General features: G+C 43.8%; 2 protein-coding genes across 6 annotated transcripts in view; one reads left to right on the top strand and one right to left on the bottom strand.

Moving 5' to 3' along the window:
* Positions 1-17980, top strand: part of LOC139478492 (multiple PDZ domain protein-like) — a 320861-nt gene that overhangs the window by 255023 nt on the left and 47858 nt on the right. For 4 of the 5 annotated variants that reach the window (XR_011654309.1, XM_071260979.1, XM_071260982.1 and 1 more), the window contains 5 exons: positions 2510-2637; positions 3703-3813; positions 4199-4228; positions 10122-10223; positions 16405-16480. Coding sequence is in view for 4 of the 5 variants with exons in the window: in XM_071260979.1 (XP_071117080.1) it covers positions 2510-2637; positions 3703-3813; positions 4199-4228; positions 10122-10223; positions 16405-16480 (447 nt within the window). In the remaining variant the exon portion in view is untranslated. The remainder of the gene's footprint in view (positions 1-2509; positions 2638-3702; positions 3814-4198; positions 4229-10121; positions 10224-16404; positions 16481-17980) is intronic. The other variant, XM_071260981.1, reaches the window with a different exon arrangement.
* On the bottom strand, positions 12655-13599 carry LOC139478280 (uncharacterized; the record flags this gene model as incomplete). The annotated part of the gene is made up of 1 exon (XM_071260696.1): positions 12655-13599. A coding segment is annotated over exon 1 (945 nt), but the record flags the coding sequence as incomplete, so codon positions are not given.

The raw sequence follows: 17980 nt of genomic DNA, 5'->3' as shown, positions 1-17980 counted from the left end.
GCATAGACCCTCACTGTCCTTAAGGGTGGATGGGTGGTCTTGTAGTAGCTTGGTTTGGATAAGGTAAAGGTTCAGTTTCTTGGGGGAGAAATATCTGTGAAGTCTGTGAGGTACAATGTCCCCATAAATATGCTGCTGTCCAGATGTTAAGTATGTGCCCTAAGACCTCACATGGGCTATTTGTCTGACAATACCTCACATGAGACTGAAATTATCTTTATTATTGTCCAATTGTGCCTTTGTTAAATCTATTGCCGTGTCAGAGCTGTGGTCTTCATTCACTCATGAGACAACATATGTATATCTTGTCAGTGCTGGGACAACTACTTACGTGTATCTTGTCAGTACTCAGACAACTACTTACGTGTGTTCTGTCAGTACTCAGACAACTACTTACGCGTATCTTGTCAGTACTCAGACAACTACTTACGTGTATCTAAATGTCATTACTCAGACAACTACTTACGTGTATCTTGTCAGTACTCAGACAACTACTTACGTGTATTTTGTCAGTACTCAGACAACTACTTACGCGTATCTTGTCAGTACTCAGACAACTACTTACGTGTGTTCTGTCAGTACTCAGACAACTACTTACGTGTATCTTGTTAGTACTCAGACAACTACTTACGTGTATCTTGTCAGTACTCAGACAACTACTTATGTGTGTTCTGTCAGTACTCAGACAACTACTTACGTGTGTTCTGTCAGTACTCAGACAACTACTTACATGTATCTTGTCAGTACTCAGACAACTACTTACGTGTGTTCTGTCAGTACTCGGAGAGCTACTTACGTGTATCTTGTCAGTACTCAGACAACTACTTATGTGTGTTCTGTCAGTACTCAGACAACTACTTACGTGTGTTCTGTCAGTACTCAGACAACTACTTAAGTGTGTTCTGTCAGTACTCAGACAACTACTTACGAGTGTTCTGTCAGTACTCAGACAACTACTTACAAGTGTTCTGTCAGTACTCAGACAACTACTTACGTGTGTTCTGTCAGTACTCAGACAACTACTTATGTGTGTTCTGTCAGTACTCAGACAACTACTTACGTGTGTTCTGTCAGTACTCAGACAACTACTCACGTGTATCTTGTCAGTACTCAGACAACTACTTACGTGTATCTTGTCAGTACTCAGACAACTACTTACGTGTATCTTGTTAGTACTCAGACAACTACTTACGTGTATCTTGTCAGTACTCAGACAGCTACTCACTTGTGTTCTGTCAGTACTCAGACAACTACTTACGTGTGTTCTGTCAGTACTCAGACAACTACTTACGTGTGTTCTGTCAGTACTCAGACAACTATTTACGAGTGTTCTGTCAGTACTCAGACAACTACTTATGTGTGTTCTGTCAGTACTCGGACAACTACGTATGTGTGTTCTGTCAGTACACAGACAACTACTTACGTGTGTTCTGTCAGTACTCAGACAACTACTTACGTGTGTTCTGTCAGTACTCAGACAACTACTTACGTGTGTTCTGTCAGTACTCAGACAACTACTTACGTGTGTTCTGTCAGTACTCAGACAACTACTTACGTGTGTTCTGTCAGTACTCAGACAACTACTTACGTGTATCTTGTCAGTACTCAGACAACTACTTACGTGTATCTTTTCAGTACTCAGACAACAACATGCGTGTATCTTGTCAGTGTCTCCACACACAAGCCACAATGGCAACCACTCGCTGATTACTGGAATTGTATGGAATTAGTTCCACATATTTTTGTTCCACCTTGGGACTAGTGATACCACAAATTTGAGGTGAAAAGAACATATTTTATATTTTTTGCCTCTTTCTAACTAAGTTTATCTTTGTCAGAAATCTAATCAAGATGTGTTTGAACATTTCTTGTCTGACTTTTTGACACAATTACCTGCGATACCACTGTAGAATATAATTAACCTCCCACATAAGGAAGGCATTCTGATCAAATGCCAGGGGAATTTCTGTAGCCAGTGAACTGTTTTGGTATCAATATAAATTGGATAATAGTAGCTATCTCTTTACAACCATAGTCACAGAAAATAGGTTTCAGTGGGAAACAAGATTCCCAAGATCTGTTACGCCTGGAAAACATTGTTAAGCAATTCAAGAACTGAGTAATGTTATGGGTCATGTCAAGGTCAAAATGATGTATAGCCACCATCACAGTAACTTCTGTGCTGGTTGTCAGTTCTTACTAGTACCAGTATTAACCGTGTTAATTTCATCTCTTTTGAATTACTTTGTCTTTATGTAGATGATCCTTCTGTCATTAATCACTTGATGTTTCTGATTGTTTTGTGTTGGTTTACTACTCGTCCTCTTCTTTTATAGAACCTGATGACTTAACATGACAAATCAAATGTATTTAAGATGTATAGATGTTTAAAGCTGCAAATTTCTATAGGTATACACTTTGTATTGTGACTGATCATGGTGGACTAACATGTGGTCTGCAATGCATGTACTTATTCCCTGACTGTATGAATGGTGTGTATTTTTCCCAGGGGGTCGTGTGGACTTGTTCCATGTCTCAGAGGAGCACACCATCACGGGGATCTTCATCAAACATGTCGTGGAGAACAGTCCTGCTGGCAGGAACGGTACTCTCAAAACAGGGGATCGCATTCTTGAGGTATGTACTTGCTGGGGTTGGACCTGTGGAAATCCGGGGTAGAATAGGTCTTCAGCAACCCAGGCTTGCCGTAAAAGGCGACATTGGAATCGGGTGGCCGGACTTGCTGACTTGGTTGATGCATGTCATTGTATCCTATTTGCGTGGATTGATGCTCATGATGTCAATCACTGGATTGTCTGGTCCAGACTTGATCATTTGCAGACCTCCGTCAAATTGCTGGAGTATGTGGTGTTGAACAAACAAACATTTAAATTCACGGGGATGGTGGGGACAATTGCAGAACCTCAACAATATCATGATTTCATCTTTCATTACATACTTTCAGTATAATATTGCAATATCATGACCTACATTACATAATTTGTTACTTGGAATGTTATTAAATATTTTCGAAACTCATCACATGGTACAGCATTCAGGTGAGAATGTATGTCAATACTTATACTAGTGACATGAGGTCTGTGCCATCTTGTTCTCTGTGAGTGCATCTACCCGGAGAGGGTGGCACGGGTGGCCAGTCGTCTAAGGCGCCACGATTCGCTGTGCAGAGTTGCGTCCCTTGGGAAACTTAGAAACCTATGATTATGGGTTCGAATCCTGGTTCGCCCCGATTATATTTCTAGGTTTATCAGCACCATATCCATGCTCGTGGGTTTCACCGAAGTGGTAAACATCTGAGACCTGCATCACTTCGAGCTTTCCTCCCACATTAATCTGACACGCCATGATATTATGGGAATACTGTTGAAATCGGCATTAAACCCAACTCACTCACTCACTGTACCCGGAGAGTAGAAGGTCAGTGGTCACCCGCTCAAATATTCTTGTTGATACTGGACCTTTTTTCGTCTTCAGTGAACTTAACATGTTGGACTGATTGAGTTAGCAGGAAAACAAGGTGTTTTTGAATGGTATCTAACTTATCCCCTTTACTGTGGTCAAACTAGTTGACACTCATTGGCAGATGATTTGTCCCGAGTGTCATTCCCTTCAATGATCTCACTGTGGTCGAACTAGCTGCCTCCCATTTGCAGAATTAACAGATGAATGTTTTCTATTCAGGTGAACGGTGTTGACGTACGCGATGCAACACATGACGAGGCTGTCGAGATTATCCGCAATGCAACCACTCCTGTTACATTTGTTGTCCAAAGTCTTTCAGATTCTGCATGTGTAAGTACTCGATGCTTTTTCCTTCGGTGTTCTAGAACCTCTGCCATTACTTTATACAGATATTAAACTTTCATTCATTTAACTGCAGAATTTTGTTTTAGAATCAATACAAATATAGCTGTCATTAGATACAAATAACTCGCTCTTACGGAATCTGAATAGATTAGAGTAAGTGAGGAAGTGTTTCTTTACGATTGGTCAGATGATATCATTTCTGACACATATCAAACTCATATCCTACTTTTCAAAACACTCAAACTCCTGTAGCCATTTTGTCAGTCTTGCCGAATCCAGTACTGGGTCACTGAGTTTATTTCCTTGTAACAGATAAATTTGCCTTGATGTATATGAACGTGTGCAATGGGGCTTAAACCGCCTGTTCCAGGTTGTGGAGAAAATCACTACAGCTACCAAGGTAATATCATACAGGGTCCTCCAAGATAACCTACAGCCTCTATACTCTTGTACAAGTCCCTACCACTCGTTTGAGTTGTACTTCATTTAGCTGCTAACATTTCTGTTGCATTTTAGCTTTTTCCATAGGAGCATGTTTAGTCTTTAATCATTGGAACATGTTTAGCCTTTCAACATTAAGGTGTGAGGCCTTTAATTATTGGAGTATGTTTTATTGAAAATTTATGCTGCTTGTGAATGTCTAAAGTTAATGATGCAAATTTTCAGCTGAAAAACATCCACATCTTCTGATGCTTTTGATAAGTTAATATTCAGCACCTGCCACATTAGCCAAGTATAGCATGAGTGTATTAGGCTGTAAAGGCTATTGACAAATATTCATTTTCAAGTTTTTGAACGTTGTACATCATTCTTGACAAGTAAGGACTTAAGTGACTAAGGGGAATTCATGCTCTCTGAGCAGGCCTCCATGGTCTAGTGGATAGAGTGTCTGCCCGGAGAGCAGAAGGTTGGTGGTTCGAACCCCGGTCGTGTCATACCCAAAGATGGTACTTGTTACCCTGTTCTGGTCTGGGCATGATTGGGACAAAACAAGGACAGCTTAGAGTCAATATACTGTGTCTGAGTAGGGGATCCATGTTAAGCTGCGGCAAGGTAACTCATTGGACCAGCACTATAAAACCTGCATAGTTGACAACAAGCACACACATACACAGTGTATGCACGTTGTTATATAAGTGCAATAATCTTGAACCAACATTAAACCCCATTTCACCTCCCCTCACTCCCTACTCTATTGTTGCAGATAATGAGTTGTCCATAGATTAAATAGGGATCTGTATGATTGAAGAATTAAGGGTTGGATGGTAGTTCGCTTTCCAAGACATAAAAAAGCAATCAAATTCATGCAGAAGTTCCACCACTTTAGACTCTGAGTCTTGCTGATAATGTTTACATAAGATTCAAGCAACAGAATAATTAGCTAAGCTTTTCCTAGCTTCCAACTATTTCAGAGAGTGTAGTGAAGCCAACTTAATTACTCACCTAAATTGGGTGGCGACATGGAGAAGGATGAGAGGGAAGTATGGAGGGGGGTGACATGGAGAAGGAGGAGTGGGAAGTATGGAGGGATGGAGAAGAGAGGGGAGGATGGAAGGTGGCGACATGGAGAAGGAGGGGTGGGAAGTATGGAGGGATGGAGAAGAGAGGGGAGGATGGAGGGTGGGGACATGGAGAAGGAGGAGTGGGAAGTATGGAGGGATGGAGAAGAGAGGGGAGGATGGAGGGTGGGGACATGGAGAAGGAGGAGTGGGAAGTATGGAGGGATGGAGAAGAGAGGGGAGGATGGAGGGTGGCGACATGGAGAAGGAGGGGTGGGAAGTATGGAGGGATGGAGAAGAGGGGGAGGATGGAGGGTGGGGACATGGAGAAGGAGGGGTGGGAAGTATGGAGGGAGGTGACATGGAGATGGAGGAGTGGGAAGTATGGAGGGATGGAGAAGAGAGGGGAGGACGGAGGGTGGCGACATGGAGAAGGAGGGGTGGGAAGTATGGAGGGATGGAGAAGAGAGGGGAGGATGGAGGGTGGCGACATGGAGAAGGAGGGGTGGGAAGTATGGAGGGATGGAGAAGAGGGGGAGGATGGAGGGTGGGGACATGGAGAAGGAGGGGTGGGAAGTATGGAGGGTGGCGACATGGAGAAGGAGGAGTGGAAAGTATGGAGGGATGGAGAAGAGAGGGGAAGAAGGAGGGGTGGGAAGTATGGGGGGTGGCAACATGGAGATGGAGGAGTGGGAAGTATGGAGGGTGGCGACATGGAGATGGAGGAGTGGGAAGTATGGAGGGATGGAGAAGAGAGGGGAGGATGGAGGGTGGCAACATGGAGAAGGAGGGGTGGGAAGTATGAAGGGATGGAGAAGAGAGGGGAGGATGGAGGGTGGCGACATTGAGAAGGAGGGGTGGGAAGTATGGAGGGATGGAGAAGAGAGAGGAGGATGGAGGGTGGCGACATGGAGAAGGAGGGGTGGGAAGTATGGAGGGTGGCGACATGGAGAAGGAGGGGTGGGAAGTATGGAGGGATGGAGAAGAGAGGGGAGGATAGATGCAGCTACTTGTAAAGTGGATAATCCATGGTAGAGGGACCATTTGGGAAGACTGTTTCATTGGCTTTGACCAATCACGCGTCATGTGATGAGATCTTTGTTTTGTGCATATTAGGATGTTGGCTGCTGGTAATTAAGGCCAACAGTTAAAGCACTACGGCTGTCATTAAGCGGCCGTGTTGGGCAGGAATGTCAACTTGACAGCACCACAGTTTATACTCAAAGATGGTTTTGGTGAACAGAAAGCAGGCCTTATTCATCAAATATTAATTTTTGGGGGAAGTTCAACCATTATATCCCCAAAAGGTTTGTGCTCCTTTCATTCTGGGAATTAGTATCAGGCTCCAGCCTTTCTGGCCAAAACATATATTAAATGGGTAATATCTAATATTGATGGTATAAAAATATCAATTATTACTGTTAATGTGGAAATTGATAAAACTTTGTTTCTAATGCATATATGATGTGGAACTTCAGAGACAGTTGATGATAAGTAACATAATGACATTTGTCACAGCAGGAGTTTCGCACACTGACACACTCACCCTTTTTATCATTCAATGACATAGTCCCAGAGCATTACCATCAGTGTGGACTGGTAGAGAGGTATACAGGACCATATTGCACGCATTGACTTCGCCACAGAGCATAATTTGAGTAGGGACTTGTAGAAGGGTGTACAGGACCATACTGTATACATTGACAGTCACAGAACCTTACCTTAAGTATGGAATGGTATACCAGAACCTACGATATTAATTGCTTTGAAAGCATTATTTGGTTCATGAACATGTTAGATAGTGAATAACATAAGTCAGTGTCTAAACTGTTGTTGTGTCATTTAGAATTTGGCATCCAATTTGAAAGCGAACTAGAATTATCTTAAGCTGTGGAGGGGTATCCTTAAATTCTTTAAAACGTAATTAAATCTTTCAAGAGGCATATGTCTTGTCTTGAAGTTTGATATCGCATACCATATTCGACGTAATAAGTGCCCCGCTCTTATAAGCGCCCACAGCGATATTTGCTTATATATTGGCTAGTGAACAATCCCAATTAGCACCCCTTCCGATTGATCAATGTATACAAGACTTATTTATTCGTGTATAATACACACTCAATTATTGGCAATTAAAGTCTGGAAAAATATATCTGTCGTACATAAACATTTCAGGCTGTCAGCATAAACCACAAAATTTATCTTTCAACTCTGTTTTTTTCACCAAAATAATATTCTAATAAAAGCCTCTCTTTCTAATTTTGAAAGCGCCCTGGGCGCTTATTACGTCTATTACAGTATTATATGTCTAAGTGTTTATTTACATCCTAGTTATTTATATTTGTATTTCCTTCTTTCCCAAAATCTTATTTTATGAAAATGTCATTCAGTATTGTGAGATAAGCCGACGCCTATATTCACCATGGTAACATGTTCATGAATAGTTTTGTTGGTTTCGGAGTGGTTTGATGCTACTAAGGGGATGGTTAATGTTAGACTGCACAGCTTGGTGGAAGAAGGGATGTGTTGATATAGTATTGCTAACATTGGTTTCATTATATTTCATATTTTTGCAATTTTATCGTCAATGCTTGAACCAAAGTTCTTCCTGTTTCTTGTACTAATAGGCTCCTTAACACACTGATTTGGGAATGTTACTAATCTTGTTTGTTTGTTACATTGTCAAACAAACTGCATTATCAACAAATGCCTGATCTGTTTTACCAATAAGTCTACAGTAAAGTAAAACCTCATTGACTTGAACTCTTATCTCTATACCCGTGAAGATCCAGGGTAGAATAGGTCTTCAGCAACCCGAGTTTGTCGTAAAAGGCGACTGTGCTTGTCGTACGAGGCGACTAATGGGATCGGGTGGTCAGACTCGCTGATTTGGTTAATGCATGTCATCATATCCCAATTGCGTGGATCGATGCTCATGATGTCTATCACTGGATTGTCTGGTCCAGACAGAATTATTTACAGACCGCCTTCATATAGCTGGAATAATGCTGAGTGGGGTGTTAAACAACAAACAATCTCTATACATTAAGTTATCGTCAATTAAATTGTGTCACTTCGATTGTTTCCAAGTAAGAACAACTCACAAATACTTGAAAGTCATTTGGACATCACAGGCAACAAATAAACAGTTACTTTTTATTGGAAATTGTGTGAGTGGCGGTTGCTACTGGTAGAGCAGGACATGCTTACCCTTTTTGGAGACACCTGGCCGGTGCATCACTGATTTTCAATGATACATTCATAAATATTAATTTAGGAAGATAAAAGCGGTGTAAAACTATACTGTCTGGACTCGGAGTAAGTGAATTGGTTTCACACCACTTCGAACAGTATTTCAGTTGTAACTTGTCGGCTTCATGAAGAAAAGACCCAAAAGACTTAATGATGGTGGACACAACTTCACCAATTTGTAAAACCCATGAGCACGGATAAAGCGCTTACAAACCAAGAATCAGAGGAATGGGGTTTCGAACCCATTATCATTGGATTCTGGTACACATTCATGTGATTGGAAAGCCCAAAGTGATGCAGGTCTGAGACATTCATCACTCACTTTGGTGTAACACATGAGCATGGATATGGTACTGAGAAACCTAGTAACATATTAAGAGTGAAAAGGGATTCGGAACCAAACTCAGAGGTTTTTGCAAGCCTGAAGGATGCAGCTGTGTACTTTGAGGGGCGGTCGGATAGCCCAGTGGTTAAAGCTTTCGCTCGTCACGCCGAAGACACGGGTTCGATTCCCAACATGGGTACATTGTGTGAAGCCCATTTCTGGTGTCCCCCGGCATGATATTGCTGGAATATTGCTAAAAGCGGCGCAAAACCATACTCACTCACTCACTGTACTGTGAATTCCAGACATCTGGTCACCCAGGAAGAAGAATATGAATATGTCAGATACATCATCTATCAAACTTCAAATTTATTAAACACAAACATAATTGCCTGTCTAAAGATATGTCTTGCAGTCAGTTGATTCGGCCATCCAAATTTTAGCATGATCAAATCCATGGTTTCCAAATGTCTTGTACCTCAACTGAATGGACAAATATTACAATCACTGATTTAGTGCCCTTCATTCCCCTTCTGACATTAGGCAACATAGAACTGATTCCCAGGAGCGATACAATCACACCGACTTGTCTACAAGAGTCGTTAGGACCAGTTCACTGCTGAAGCCAGCCGTACTGCCCCCCCAATCCGGCGCAAATTTATCTCCCAGTTATGATCAATGCAACAGAATTAAGAGCCTGGTCATGATGTGTCAGTAAAAGCTTTGTGCCGTGGACACTTGTTACAACTCGAGTGTCTTCAGGGAAACGATGATCAGGATTATTTGCATGTTTCTTGATTTAAATGTTGCGAAGCCAAAACTTGAGTTGCAAGGGTTGAGGACTTTGACAATGAAGACTTAAAAACTACGCTTCAGCGAGTTTATTTAAAAAGTTGAAAAGAAACAAATGCTATAGTGGGATAATAAAAATATATGAATAAAAATAAAATGTATGAAAATATACATATAGACATAACAATTTTAAGTTAGCTAGTTGCTAATTTATTGTAATTAATGTCCAATTGTGATGTTTTTATGGTTAAAAACTTTCAGGATTTGTAAAGGAATTTCGATTTTTATCCGGGGCTTGTCAAACTTCTGACTTTCTGACTTGACTTGCAATCATGGATACACCACTTGAATGTGTTTATTTCAGCCTTAAAATGAAAAACTCACTTTGTCAAGCCATGTGTTGAGAGTGTGTATTCTGTTTGTAGCCAGGTGATCTGGAGGCAGCGGAACTTAAATCAGTACAATCATTTGAAGAAGCCACTGCACAGTCCACTGCACCTCTACAGACAAAGCCGAAGGACAGACTGGTGAGTTGAAAAAAGGGCTGAATGGGAAATAGAGGGTGTGGACCATCGAATGAAGGGGGAGATGGGATGGGGAAGGATGGGCAGTGAGGAGGATGGAGGGTGGCGACATGGAGATGGAGGGGTGGGAAGTATGGAGGGATGGAGAAGAAGATGGATGGATGGAGGGTGGCGACATGGAGATGGAGGGGTGGGAAGTATGGAGGGATGGAGAAGAAGATGGGAGGATGGAAGGTGGCGACATGGAGAAGGATGAGAGGGAAGTATGGAGGGATGGAGAAGAAGATGGGAGGATGGAGGGTGGCGACATGGAGAAGGATGAGAGGGAAGTATGGAGGGTGGTGACATGGAGAAGGAGTGATGTGTTGTGAGATGCATGGAGGGCTGAATGGGAGATGGAAGGCGACATGGAAAAGGAGAAGTGGGAAGTATGGAGGGATGGAGAAGAAGATGGGAGGATGGAGGGTGGCGACATGGAGATGGAGGAGTGGGAAGTATGGAGGGATGGAGAAGAAGATGGGAGGATGGAAGGTGGCGACATCGAGATGGAGGAGAGGGAAGTATGGAGGGATAGAGAAGAAGATGGGAGGATGGAAGGTGGCGACATGGAGAAGGATGAGAGGGAAGTATGGAGGGATGGAGAAGAAGATGGGAGGATGGAGGGTGGCGACATGGAGAAGGATGAGAGGGAAGTATGGAGGGATAGAGAAGAAGATGGGAGGATGGAGGGTGGCGACATCGAGATGGAGGAGTGGGAAGTATGGAGGGATGGAGAAGAAGATGGGAGAATGGAAGGTGGCGACATGGAGAAGGATGAGAGGGAAGTATGGAGGGATAGAGAAGAAGATGGGAGGATGGAGGGTGGCGACATCGAGATGGAGGAGTGGGAAGTATGGAGGGATGGAGAAGAAGATGGGAGGATGGAAGGTGGCGACATGGAGAAGGATGAGAGGGAAGTATGGAGGGATGGAGAAGAAGATGGGAGGATGGAGGGTGGCGACATCGAGATGGAGGAGTGGGAAGTATGGAGGGATGGAGAAGAAGATGGGAGGATGGAAGGTGGCGACATGGAGAAGGATGAGAGGGAAGTATGGAGGGATGGAGAAGAAGATGGGAGGATGGAGGGTGGCGACATGGAGAAGGATGAGAGGGAAGTATGGAGGGATGGAGAAGAAGATGGGAGGATGGAGGGTGGCGACATCGAGATGGAGGAGTGGGAAGTATGGAGGGATGGAGAAGAAGATGGGAGGATGGAAGGTGGCGACATGGAGAAGGATGAGAGGGAAGTATGGAGGGATGGAGAAGAAGATGGGAGGATGGAGGGTGGCGACATGGAGAAGGATGAGAGGGAAGTATGGAGGGATGGAGAAGAAGATGGGAGGATGGAAGGTGGCGACATGGAGAAGGATGAGAGGGAAGTATGGAGGGATAGAGAAGAAGATGGGAGGATGGAGGGTGGCGACATGGAGATGGAGGAGTGGGAAGTATGGAGGGATGGAGAAGAAGATGGGAGGATGGAGGGTGGCAACATGGAGATGGAGGAGTGGGAAGTATGGAGGGATGGAGAAGAAGATGGGAGGATGGAAGGTGGCGACATGGAGAAGGATGAGAGGGAAGTATGGAGGGATAGAGAAGAAGATGGGAGGATGGAGGGTGGCGACATCGAGATGGAGGAGTGGGAAGTATGGAGGGATGGAGAAGAAGATGGGAGGATGGAGGGTGGCCACATGGAGAAGGATCAGAGGGAAGTATGGAGGGATGGAGAAGAAGATGGGAGGATGGAAGGTGGCGACATGGAGAAGGATGAGAGGGAAGTATGGAGGGATGGAGAAGAAGATGGGAGGATGGAGGGTGGCGACATCGAGATGGATGAGAGGGAAGTATGGAGGGATGGAGAAGAAGATGGGAGGATGGAGGGTGGCGACATCGAGATGGAGGAGTGGGAAGTATGGAGGGATGGAGAAGAAGATGGGAGGATGGAGGGTGGCGACATGGAGAAGGATGAGAGGGAAGTATGGAGGGATGGAGAAGAAGATGGGAGGATGGAAGGTGGCGACATGGAGAAGGATGAGAGGGAAGTATGGAGGGATAGAGAAGAAGATGGGAGGATGGAGGGTGGCGACATGGAGAAGGATGAGAGGGAAGTATGGAGGGATGGAGAAGAAGATGGGAGGATGGAAGGTGGCGACATGGAGATGGATGAGAGGGAAGTATGGAGGGATGGAGAAGAAGATGGGAGGATGGAGGGTGGCGACATCGAGATGGATGAGAGGGAAGTATGGAGGGATGGAGAAGAAGATGGGAGGATGGAAGGTGGCGACATGGAGAAGGATGAGAGGGAAGTATGGAGGGATGGAGAAGAAGATGGGAGGATGGAAGGTGGCGACATGGAGAAGGATGAGAGGGAAGTATGGAGGGATGGAGAAGAAGATGGGAGGATGGAGGGTGGCGACATCGAGATGGAGGAGTGGGAAGTATGGAGGGATAGAGAAGAAGATGGGAGGATGGAAGGTGGCGACATGGAGAAGGATGAGAGGGAAGTATGGAGGGATGGAGAAGAAGATGGGAGGATGGAGGGTGGCGACATCGAGATGGATGAGAGGGAAGTATGGAGGGATGGAGAAGAAGATGGGAGGATGGAAGGTGGCGACATGGAGAAGGATGAGAGGGAAGTATGGAGGGATGGAGAAGAAGATGGGAGGATGGAAGGTGGCGACATGGAGAAGGATGAGAGGGAAGTATGGAGGGATGGAGAAGAAGATGGGAGGATGGAGGGTGGCGACATCGAGATGGAGGAGTGGGAAGTATGGAGGGATAGAGAAGAAGATGGGAGGATGGAGGGTGGCGACATGGAGAAGGATGAGAGGGAAGTATGGAGGGATGGAGAAGAAGATGGGAGGATGGAGGGTGGCGACATCGAGATGGAGGAGTGGGAAGTATGGAGGGATGGAGAAGAAGATGGGAGGATGGAAGGTGGCGACATGGAGAAGGATGAGAGGGAAGTATGGAGGGATGGAGAAGAAGATGGGAGGATGGAAGGTGGCGACATGGAGAAGGATGAGAGGGAAGTATGGAGGGATGGAGAAGAAGATGGGAGGATGGAGGGTGGCGACATCGAGATGGATGAGAGGGAAGTATGGAGGGATGGAGAAGAAGATGGGAGGATGGAAGGTGGCGACATGGAGAAGGATGAGAGGGAAGTATGGAGGGATGGAGAAGAAGATGGGAGGATGGAAGGTGGCGACATCGAGATGGAGGAGAGGGAAGTATGGAGGGATAGAGAAGAAGATGGGAGGATGGAGGGTGGCGACATCGAGATGGAGGAGTGGGAAGTATGGAGGGATGGAGAAGAAGATGGGAGGATGGAGGGTGGCGACATGGAGAAGGATGAGAGGGAAGTATGGAGGGATGGAGAAGAAGATGGGAGGATGGAGGGTGGCGACATCGAGATGGAGGAGTGGGAAGTATGGAGGGATAGAGAAGAAGATGGGAGGATGGAGGGTGGCGACATCGAGATGGAGGAGTGGGAAGTATGGAGGGATGGAGAAGAAGATGGGAGGATGGAAGGTGGCGACATGGAGAAGGATGAGAGGGAAGTATGGAGGGATGGAGAAGAAGATGGGAGGATGGAAGGTGGCGACATGGAGAAGGATGAGAGGGAAGTATGGAGGGATGGAGAAGAAGATGGGAGGATGGAAGGTGGCGACATGGAGAAGGATGAGAGGGAAGTATGGAGGGATGGAGAAGAAGATGGGAGGATGGAAGGTGGCGACATGGAGAAGGATGAGAGGGAAGTATGGAGGGATGGAGAAGAAGATGGGAGGATGGAGGGTGGCGACATCGAGATGGAGGAGAGGGAAGTATGGAGGGATGGAGAAGAAGATGGGAGGATGGAGGGTGGCGACATGGAGAAGAAGGAGTCTGAAGTATGGAGGGTGGTGACATGGAGAAGGAGTGATGTGTTGTGAGATGCATGGAGGGCTGAATGGGAGAGGGAAGGAATTTGTGATGATGGTTTGGGATGGAAATGAAACTGAGAGTGAAGAAGGTTAGCATGGGGAAGTGTTTGAGAGGAGCCATTGGTTTGGAAAGGGAGGCAAAGGGCAGATGAGGAATTAGGAAAGAGTCAATGTGATTGGAACAGAAGGTTTGGAGGAGAGGGCAAAAGAAGAAGTCCTATGAGGAGAAGGTAGCAGGGGTAGGACATAGTAGGGGCAGGCATTACCAGTGAAGGAAATGTGTCAAGATATATGCAAGGTTGGCATCAAAGGGGCTAAGTCCAGCAGTGGATGAGGATTGGAGGAGAGTTAAAGCTTGTCATATAGGGTCAATCTTAAAAAAATTTAAATTGTTGTACCAGACCTTATAAATATTCATGTGATTCAGATAGTTAATTGATTTAAACATTGAAATTGATTTGATTGAAATGAGCAAATAGATTCAAGTGCCACACTCAAATGTAACAAGAATCAATAGTAAGTGGTAGGTTGGTGTTAGTTTGATGTTGGTTGACTGATGGAACTGGTAGTAATTACTGCTGGACAGCCGCATTGAAGGAGGGTCGGCCTACTGGAGGAACCTATATGAATCTCTTATTGACATTCTTGGAAGAATATACTTCAAGGCAAAATAGTTCTCCTTGAAGACTACGGCCAGGCTAAGTGTGGAAACGCACTGCCAGGGTCTAGCCCTGGGGACTCTTGCATGGAGATACAAACACACTCCACATCTCAAGATACTAGCAGAAAACTGCCCTGACCTTTCTATGCTCCCAGGCGTGTTAGGGTGACCTCCCCTCTCATACATACACTGAGAGAGACAAACTTAGTAAAAAATACAAGTCTATGATAATTTGGCACGTCAGGTTATTCGGTTTCAAGAAGGATGATATTCTAGAAGAATGTTTATTCATAAGAACACTGATGGAAAATCCACAGAGTGTATGATAATTTTCATGCTAATGTTTGGTCCTTTTTTATGGTCATTTTGAAACATGGCTTGATTGTCGTGGTGAAGAACTCACTCAGAATCATCATGTCCCATTGAGGTGTATTTTTAATCTGGCAAGTTTGCTGAAAACTCAATCCTTTGATCAGGTGTTTTAATTTTTAACTAATACTTTCTTCAAATATCATTAGATGGGTCTGCATCAAAGACTTGAGCAGAGTGGAAGATCAATAGATCTGTCAGATATGCAAGTATCAAAACTTTCAAGTAATTGAGTCGGAATATTTCAGAAATGTTTACTTTGAATCTGTTGGAAGTTGGTCTTGTAATGTGAACCTCCTTTAGCCTGATATTATCAAAATTGATTTGGTGGATGCAGCGTTATTGCCACTCTTGTGTGTGTGTCATTGAAATACTTGGTGAGTGAGTGAGGGAGTCAATATTCAGCTGGATGGTGACTGAGATATTTCGTGAGCCGTTTATTAAAAGGATATTTCTCCATGTACTCCTTTTCAAAATCCTCACATATGGGTATTCTGTTATATATGTCTTGTGATATCTAGATGACGTGTGATACTACAAATATTGTTACATATCTATGAGAACATTGCCCCATTCCCAGAACTGATCACTGAGCCGCAAAGTAAAGGCAACATAGCTACTTTGCAGATTTTAATACTTCAGGGCATACTAAGTCACAAATGCTTGACCAAAATGACATTTGAAAATTGGAAAGAGTGACAAAAAGACGATAAGAAATGACATGCGAAATCGTCCCCCAAACGAAAAATATCCTCCAAAATGTTCATTTTTTGTGCAGTGAAAACTGAAATTCACTGTTGCTGTGGTAATTTAGCATCCTAAAGCTAAGTCATTGATGTTTAAATACTGGGGCCATTCATCAGAATGTCCGTCAGACCGTTAGGGGATGTGTGCAACTAGCCTCACTCCAGTGTCTTGTCTCCCAGAATGGTATTACTTTCCTCACTGCTAATTTCCATTATTGTCTCATTGACAGGACCTTATTCAATAACTACAGCCTCATTCAGTTTTCACCAAGCTAGTTTCCAAACCTTTTTACACATAACAAAACTCATTGCCGTGTCCCATTCTTTCTAAGCATGCTACAAGCCATGCAATGCTGGCCCTTTCTGCAATTCTCTTTTCTGTAATGTGCAGTTGAGGCACATTTATCTGATAATGTAGTTGCAATTAATGATTTTGTCGCCTTTTTCAGACACACTTACGCTCAGAGTCCAGGGGAGAATCAGTCAGCGACAGCGAGTCTGAAGACGAGTTTGGCTATACAACAAGTAAGTAGTGATTATGGTAATAAATATTTTTGGAAATCATTCCATTTTCTGATGGCGTGAGTGGTTTTCCCTCATGGGACAATCCTTATGATAACACATATGACAACACTTGTGACAACACATATGACAACACTTATAACAATTCTTTTGACATTCCTTATGACAAACCTTGTCAAACCTCCATGTCAGAATGATGAGATGTGATTGGTCCACATGATCTTGATAAAATGCTATGTATCCTGCCTTGGAGCGATATGCATTTCTCACCTGGTGAATAAATCCCTTATACCCCGCCATGAGCAAGACAGGCTGCATGTGGATTTCTGTGAGGCAGAATAAATCCCTTATACCAAGATTGGATGCAAAAAACTGCACACTTTTTTTGAGTCACGTGACATAACACAAGCTCACCTCTGCTCAATTGAACAGCTGTTTTCTATCAATTTTGAATTTGTTTTGATTCAATGTTATATTAAAACATGTCGGTAAGATAAATTCGTTGTAACAGGATCACAAGGGGCACATGGACTTTTATGCGTCCCTCGTTACGTTTTGTACCACACGCCTCCAGCTCATGGTATGCAACCGAATGTGGGAGGCATTAAACCCCATGTACCCCTGGTGATCCTGCGACAACTTATATTATGACAGTTCTGATAAAGTAATATGAAATATGAACTTTTAACAGAATTATGACTTGTGCAGATCACTGAAAATCAGTGTTGACACCAGGTGTTGGTAAAAAGGGTAATCATGCCATGCCTAACTGGTAGCACCTGTCACTCGCGCAATTAACACTTAACAGTTTCAAAAAACATCTGAAGACACACTTGTTCAGCAAAATATATACAGCCATACCAACTGTGCGAGCTTCAAGAGTGCTTTTGAGCAGTCAGTCTGGAAACTAGCGCTATATAAATACCAAGTTAATAATAATGATGATAATTAGCACCAGCAATAAGTGTTTGTTGCCTGATGATTAATAAACTGATAATCAAATGAAGGTTGTGAAGATGAGTGATAGTGAAATACTTTTTTTTGCCTTGAGATCCCTCTGTGAGTCAGATACTGTATATCTTGAAATTAACACGAGCGTGAATTAAATGCGAAAAATGCAAGTGGTCTTTGCTCGCATTATTAAACATGGCATTAATATCAACAATAAGACATTTTGGGTGGCAGAAATACCAACTCAGACATACGCTGAAAACAAACAACTGTGTGTGTGTGTTCCACATCACTGTTTATTGGGCAGCACTAGTTACAAGTATATAAACAATGCCATTCAAACACTAATTACATCCTGTGAATTGTCACTGCTGGGGTCAAGACAAGCGATCTACTCACTTAAGTCATCACTGATGGACCTGCAAGTCCAGACAGATGCCACCCACACAACACGGTTGTTCTTTGCGACTGCATCAAAGGCCGACACGAGCCAGCGCGCATGTATTGTTTAGCGGAAGTACTCAGCCCTAATAAGCGGTGCTATTTGGTGTG

Source organism: Haliotis cracherodii, unplaced genomic scaffold (genome assembly GCF_022045235.1).
Source record: "Haliotis cracherodii isolate W230 unplaced genomic scaffold, xgHalCrac1.p SCAF_4, whole genome shotgun sequence".
NCBI classification, from domain to species: domain Eukaryota; kingdom Metazoa; phylum Mollusca; class Gastropoda; order Lepetellida; family Haliotidae; genus Haliotis; species Haliotis cracherodii.
Note: the sequence above shows the minus strand (reverse complement) of the source record. Positions and strands in the feature narration are given on the sequence as shown.